The sequence below is a fragment of the Lactuca saligna genome, chromosome 4 (assembly GCF_052625555.1).
Source record: "Lactuca saligna cultivar CGN05327 chromosome 4, ASM5262555v1, whole genome shotgun sequence".
In the NCBI taxonomy this organism is placed as follows: Eukaryota; Viridiplantae; Streptophyta; class Magnoliopsida; order Asterales; family Asteraceae; genus Lactuca; species Lactuca saligna.
The window spans coordinates 240583829-240591381 of record NC_136420.1 but is presented as its reverse complement, the minus strand read 5'-3'; the positions used below and the strand labels follow the sequence as shown (position 1 = coordinate 240591381).

General features: G+C 33.9%; 1 protein-coding gene across 1 annotated transcript; it reads right to left on the bottom strand.

Annotated features, from left to right (window-relative positions):
- Positions 1-672: 672 nt before the first annotated feature.
- LOC145040558 (uncharacterized) lies at positions 673-2508 on the bottom strand. The gene is made up of 5 exons (XM_078988472.1): positions 2055-2508; positions 1780-1983; positions 1512-1698; positions 963-1317; positions 673-801 (listed from the first exon to the last, which is right to left on the bottom strand). The coding sequence occupies exons 1-5, from the start codon at positions 2506-2508 to the stop codon at positions 673-675; spliced, it is 1329 nt and encodes a 442-aa protein (XP_078844598.1).
- Between the last annotated feature and the right edge of the window lie 5045 nt (positions 2509-7553).

Below are 7553 nucleotides of genomic sequence, written 5' to 3'. Positions count from 1 at the left end.
CTTTACTCAAAAAATTATAAGTAATTTCAATTTATACTTATTAAACACAAATAGGGTTTTTTTTTTTTTTTTTTTTTTTTTTTTTTTTTTTTTTTTGAATTTTTACATTAGAAAACATATTTTGAAAGAATGTGATAGTTATTGGATTTATGGATTTTGTTTCCTTGAAATTTGTCTACATCAATTGTTTATCCCATTCTTAAAGAATTTGTGTGGGACAGATCATTCTTAAAGTCTAATTCTAGTTTTTCGTTTGGACAATTGTTTTTATACATGTTCTTTTAGTTCTATATAAAAGCATCTACAAATTCGTCGACATCCAAACCCATCAACTCTAACTCTTTCTCAATTTCCTCACTTGTATAGTCACAAGATTTGTTCCCTTCCCTCATAACATCAACGATTTCTTTTAATGTTTGCACAATATTGTGTTCAAGAGATTATGGTTGAGGTTGAGGTTGAGGTTCAGCTACTACTTCATCTTCATCTTGAAGTTTTCTTTCAAGTTTTTTTTTTTTTTTACTCTTCAGCTTCTTGGCTTGTGAACTCCCATTAGGTAAAACATCTGTTGCGAACACTATATGAATGTCCTCATCATCATCTTTGTATTCGTTCTCCAAAATTACCTCCTTATTTGCCATTAGTTTATCCACGTCAACAACTTATTCTATTTTAATTTCTTTGGATTTGCTTAACCGGGTGTTTTTTTTTCTTTTGTTGTTTCTGCTTTTGATTCTGATGCTCTATTGGGTGTTTTTTTTTCTTTTGTTGTTTCTGCTTTTTATTCTGATGCTCTATCATCTGAAAATATCACCAACTGATCATAGTTTAAAATTTTTTTGGTCGTGAATGCAACTTCTTAAGGGTTTGCATGTTTATAAACAAACCCAAAAATTAATTAGTAAAGTTAATGGTAAAAAAGTTATATAAAACAATAAATCAAACATAAAACCAACACGTACATTAATTAATTGTTCCCATACTTCCTCCTCTGCTTCAATGTATTTTGTCTGAGAATTCCATGAGAACCCACTCAATGAAGTACCCCAATACATATCATACCATTTACTAAAATTACCTTTTAAAAATTTCATTTTGTTTTTAAGTTGATCTTTTGTAACAGACTTGTTAAACTCTTTACTCATCCGTGCAATCATGTTCGCATATGCTTGCGAAGTGAAAGTACCATTCACCCGATTACATATTTGATCTTCCTTTACAAGAGCTTCAACGAGAACATTATCCATATGATCTGTCCATGTCAAATTTTCTTTTTTCACAACACTTCCATCAGCTGCCCTTTTGTTCATGATCGCTCTATACATATAAAGATAACATAATGAGAAATATATTGTTAAAAAATTGTACAAATATTTATAAAAAAGAGATGGTTCATAATCTAAATAACACCATCAAAAAAATAAATTGCAAATGTCACTACAAAATTAAACTAAATTAATAGAATGAAGTAAAACTGATAAATTATTTATCTACTATAAAACTAATTAGACATATCTATTTCATTGTTTGGTTTCAACAAGTAATCATTCCACATTTGAGTTGTAATAGTGTTCCTCAATTCCCCAGCCCCATCACTACGCACACATCCGTTATTAACATCATGTCTCACTTGTTGTGGTTGTTCATCCAACACCTCTTGTAAGACTTCATATTCAAGTTTTTTGTCATGATCTTCGTCTAGTAAAAAATTGTGTAAGATACAACATACCTAAAAAATATCTGATTGTGTGTCGCATGAGTAAAAAGTTTCTTGTGTACATCTAACGATTGGGAACCTTCTTTTTAGAACACCAAATGCCCGTTCTATCAAGTTACGTAAAGAAGCATGTCGAAGATTAAACAACTCTCTTGCATTCACTGGGGGGTGAGCAGAATACTCTTTCAAATGGTATTTGACACCTCTATATGGTGTCATTAGTTCAATGGTATGAGGTAAACCAACATCTACCAAACAATATCGGCCTATAAATAACATGTAATTAGTTTTCTAATAAAAGACTCCACACAAAATTAAAGTAGTTAACAAAAATTACCATTAGGAATTAGTAGCTTATCATCTCTTTTAAGTGTATCTTTCATTATCCTTGAGTCTGAGGCAGTGCCCTCCCACCTAGTTAAAACGTACGTAAACTTCAAATCAAATGAACATGCGGCTAAGACATTTATGGCAGGGTAACCCTTGCGACTACGATATCTAGGGGCATCTCTATTGGGTACTTTTACACAAACATATGTCCCGTCAATTGCCCCTACACAATTCTTGAAGTATGGATAAAATCTCTTTTTCTCTTGAATTTCTTTCGGGACCACGTCACCTTTAGGTTGTTGAGTGTAGTAACTTTCTAGTGCTACAACTTCGCAAAGAACTTTATGGAAGCACCTACTTGTTGTAGATTTAGCACGCCCATAAATGAAGGAGACCATTGTGTTTCTCATATCGTTACCTACAATGTGTAGAAACCTTGCAACATGTTCTTCAACAGACATGCGTTGCATAAGCCGCAATTTACCATCACGTCATAAGATAGTACACAACTTTCTAAAAGCTTGTTCACTCACACGAATAAGCTCACGACATTTCCCACCTTTAATAAGTTTGTGTAATAGCCGTTCTTGTTCAAGTTGATGCTTTAATATTTCTTCCTTACTAAGTAAATTATGGTTACTTTTTTTTAGAAATTCTACGTTGTATTATAATGGCCATGAACATCAGAGTAACCACTAGCCTTTGTCTTTTTCCCCATCATCATCTTGGCTGGTCATGGCACTTTCCTAATCCTAAAAATTCATTTGCTCAAGAAAAAGAAAAAGAAAAAAAAATCTCAATGACAAAGATTAACTGTTGACTACCAAGTGTTCAATATTGGGAATGAGTAGAGTTGTGGTTTAGTTTTGACTTTTGACTTTTAATGAAAACTTTGTGATTTAGTTTAGCTTCTACAACCTATTTATAAACGAACATATTTGTAATTGTTAATAATCTGTGAGAATCATGTAATTAAATTCATCATAATGTTGACAGTTATGAGGTAGAAGTTTATAGAGTATATCAAAGGCATAAATATGTGATATGCAATCCTGTCAAATGTATTATGTGACCAAAAGAACATAAGTTTCTGTATACATTACTCCTTTCAAAAAATTGTTGCTATTTCATATGTGGTGATTTTATAACTAACACATTAATTAAGAATGATTAAGATGTAGAACAAGTTCTAACAAAACAGAGAAAGACCTGTAACGTGCCTAACACGCGGGTCTAAAACATAACATTAATTCTACATCTATTATAAAAGTATTCTACAAATACCAGGGTGTTATTCGGGTGTTTAGGTATTATGTGATTCTTGAATCAACGAAAACAAAAAAAAGAAGATGACAGGAAGCATCAAACACAGTGAAGTCACATGCCGATTTGTATAATCTTTTCATATTCAATGGTTTCATGCATAGAGAAGATGATTAGATGAAGGAATTGAGCAAGAAGATTGTACAGGGAGGATATGGAAGACATACCTGATTAGGGGAACGAATTGAATTGCAGGAACGGATTGGCTAGCAGGGATGGACGTGTCACACCCCGAAAACCAAAAGCGGAAACGTTTCCGGGTTTGACTCCAAGTTGAGTATCAAATCCAATGTACATAGTAAGCAAAGTAAACAGACATTACATTACATATTCGAATTTACATTTGTTCAAAAGTAAAGTGTTACAAGTGTTATACATATATCATATGAACAAAAGTAGAGACGAGTCTTCTATACGCTCCATCTTCTCCAAAAGATTCGCTAGGTACCTGTCTAATGTCGACCTGAGAATACAAGTAGTTTAAAAATCAGCATAAAGCTGGTGAGTTCATAAGATGTTTGTTTTGTGAAAAATGTACGAGTTTCCTTTGATTCTTCCAAAAAGTTTGGTATCCAAGAAAATCCCATATTTTCTTAAAAGAAATTTTTAGTTAACTGTTTTAGGTTACGTGGTCCTGGTTATGATTAACTATGATCCTAGGAAAACCCTATATTTTCCTAAAAGTAAGTTTAGTTATTGGATTTCGATGTAATGATTAATTACCATTCGTACTTATTGTATTAACTAGGTATTCTGATATCCTAAAGGTATTACACTAGGGTGTACCTAGATACGTGTCTTCGTATTCATATTCCTATTCTTTATCGTATTCATAGTTTTTAATTTATATTTGTATTTGTAGTTATATTTGTAGTCCTGTTCATATTCGTATTCCTATCCCTACTCCTAAACCTAATAGTATTCGTATTCGTATTCGCAGTCGTGTTCTTATCCCTAATCCTACTCCTAATACTATTCGTATTCGTATTCGTATTCGTATTTGTATTTGTATTCGTATTCGTATTCGTATTCGTATTATTATTTTAGTATTCCTATTTGTTCCATTTCTAGTTATACTTCTGTATTCGTTCTATTCCTAGTTGTAGCTTTGTATTTGTTCTATTCCTAGTTATAGCTTCATATTCGTTCTATTCCTAGTTATAGTTTCGTATTCGTTCTATTCCTAGTTATAGTTTCGTATTCGTTCTATTCCTAGTTATAGTTTCGTATTCATTCTATTCCTAGTTATAGTTTCGTATTCGTTCTATTCCTAGTTATCGTTTTGTATTCGTATTCGTATTCGAATTAGTTATAATTGGAGATTAGTATAAATTATTCGTAGATTATGAAACATAGTTTAGATTAGAACATTTTATCAAGAAATCTATGATTAGTTTGAAAGCTAAATTCGTAATTCGAACTATTTGATAAACACAATTATTGATATTAGAACATACAGAATGAAAATGATTAAAATGAAAACAATAAGTTTGAGTACAAGATTTCCTTGTACTTTTGGTTGTATTCCCCCTGAAAACAGTGAAAACAGTTGAAAAATGGTAGGGGTATGAACTCACCGGTTGGAGAACGCATCGGTTTGGATTCTAAACGTCGGTTCTGGGTTTGCAAATGCACAAGATTCCTATGGATTATCAAATGATACACATTTGCCTCTAATTAGGACTTAAATTATTTATTTGTTAGGGACATATGCTTCTAATCGCGAAAACGCTTCATTACAAGCGTTTGGAGGGACCCGTGTGGCGTTTAAGGACGTGTAACGATGCGAGGGACTTGGGAAATGAGTTTACTCCCCAAGAGTAAACTCCTTAATGGAGTTTTCGGCCTAAACACCCACTCCCCATGAGTTTACGGCCGTAAACTCATGGTGGGGTGATTTATGTTGCAAATTGGGTCACAAATGGATATGGACACTTGGAAATGCTTGGAATGATTTTACCAAAAGTTTGGAATGGATTAAAATCACCATTTGCAACACTTAAGGGAGTTTACGGCCTAAGCATGGGGTCTATGGCCGTAAGCTCTCTTATCTCCTTGAATAAGTGTTTTTAAGGTCTTAAAATTAATCACATGTGATTCTAAAAATTCCAACAAGCCTATAAATGAATTTTGGGCACCATTTGACACACTTTTAGGAGTTTACAGCCATGGGGCATCTTCTATGGCTGTAAACTCTCAAATGTGGGGTTTTGATGTGTTTAAGGTCCTTAAACTATTTTTGGTTGGTCCTATGATTTATTCCAAGGCTTTTGGTGGTGTTGGATGGCTTTCTAACACCTTGAAATTGAATTTACACCCATTTTAAGGAGTTTCCAGCCCAAGAACATGCCTTGGCCATAAACTCACACAAACCCCTCAAAAATTATGTTCAAGGTGTTCTAGGTCCATTACCAATATTCTACAAGTCATATCTAAGTCTTGTTTGTGATTTGGAAGGGTTTAAGGTCATGAAAACCCCATTTACATGAGTTTACGGCCCAAGCTTGTGCCTTGGCCGTAAACTCCTTCAAATGACTCAAAATCCAAGATTAAAATGTTACAAGTCCATTCCATGATGCCATCTAGCCATATCTAAGGTCCAATTGTGTTTAGGAAGGGTTTTTGTGCTCCAAAACCCATGTTATATGAGTTTACAGCCTAGGATGGTTCCATGGCCATAAACTCATGAATATGGCCCTAATCCATGTGTTGGACTCGAATTTGAAGGCTAGGGATGTTACATAACAAGCTAGGGGAAGTACCTCAAAGATTTGGAGCCTAAAATTGATGATTTGGACCTTTAAACTTGGATTTAGGGGAGAGGTTAGAGAGAGAGAGAGTAGAGAGAGGTAGAAAAAGCTTCAAATGAGTGCTTAGATCACTTTAAATAGTGTCTAAGTTTTGGACACGGTGGAATTGTACCCGAGGCCGTAAACTCCCTATAAGGGTGCAATGATGCCCTTTCCTCCTTCCAATTGACTAGAACTTAGCATAGAACCAACCACCATTGAACTAGGGACCTCAAGCAATGATATGGTACTTCCTACCATGAGTTTACGGCCTTAAACTCATGGGGAAGTGGTCCCCTGGCCGTAAACACAAGTTAGGGTCATTCTTGGACCTTAAACTCACCTAGCCTCTTATTTAAGCCTTGGAATACTTAACCACTCAAGACATCTTGCCTTCAAGCCTCAAATGGAGACCCATTAGAGAGTTTACGTCCAGGAGTAAACTCCCCTGGGCCGTAAAATCCAATAACTATGGTCTATGGACCATAAACTCAAATACGAAGCCTTATACGCCTTTGTTGCAACCCAATAGCCTCCTAACACTTTGACCAAAGTGTTTTCTGCACATTAAGATGTTTATACTTGTCTAATTAGTGTTATAATCACTAATTGTATATATACATATGTCTTTATATGTTATTAGGATCATTGTGTGTGTTTAAGTCTTCACCTGACACCAAGCACTTGTCCGACACTTCCATATGATCCACTCACTGCAGGTGAGTTCATACCCCTTGAATAACCCTTTCAAATGTTTTTAAATGTTTATAAATGCTTTTATGGGGGGGGGGGGGAATACAATTTGAATCATTCTAGTTAGTACATCAATCACATGTGATTAATAACTAGCATACAAATGGATTTATTACACTTTTAACTATTTACTTAGGATACTACTTCCAAATGACTTACTAAAATGTTTTTACATGTTAAAGCTCTCTATCAACCTGTCTTATACTGAAAACTATTCTTAACAAACAAACTGCTTTCAAATCATTTTATAAACTGACATCAAGTCATCATTTCTTAGTTATTAAATCTTTCAAAGGTTTTACAAAACTTCTTTTATACTTTTATATTGTCAAATGCATGCCTATATATGTATAGTTATATAAGTAATGTTTAAAGGACTTAGGACGGCTAACTCGCTTTATTTCCTTTTCCTCGTTGGGATGTGGCCTTAGGGCATAGGTTATTAGTCTGAATGTTGTCTAAATATTAATTATATATCATGTATACATATATAGACATAAAAGTTCCATCAGTTAGTTCAGTACCTTTGGGTAGCAAAGGCATACTTCGGTTATACACGTACATTACTAGTAGCTATAATAGGTATAGTTAGGAGATACTACTTACTATTCCAAGTCCAAGGAATCAAACAAGAGTCAGTT

What these genes read in the sequence shown, in the direction of transcription:
- LOC145040558 (XM_078988472.1), bottom strand. Translation starts at nt 2,508, where the DNA reads ATGTCTGTTGAAGAACATGTTGCAAGGTTTCTACACATTGTAGGTAAC. An exon ending in TAAGCTACTAATTCCTAATG is followed by an intron (nt 1,984 to 2,054) that starts GTAATTTTTGTT and finishes TGTTATTTATAG; the next exon opens with GCCGATATTGTTTGGTAGAT. An exon ending in CCAAACAATGAAATAGATAT is followed by an intron (nt 1,318 to 1,511) that starts GTCTAATTAGTT and finishes TTATATGTATAG; the next exon opens with AGCGATCATGAACAAAAGGG.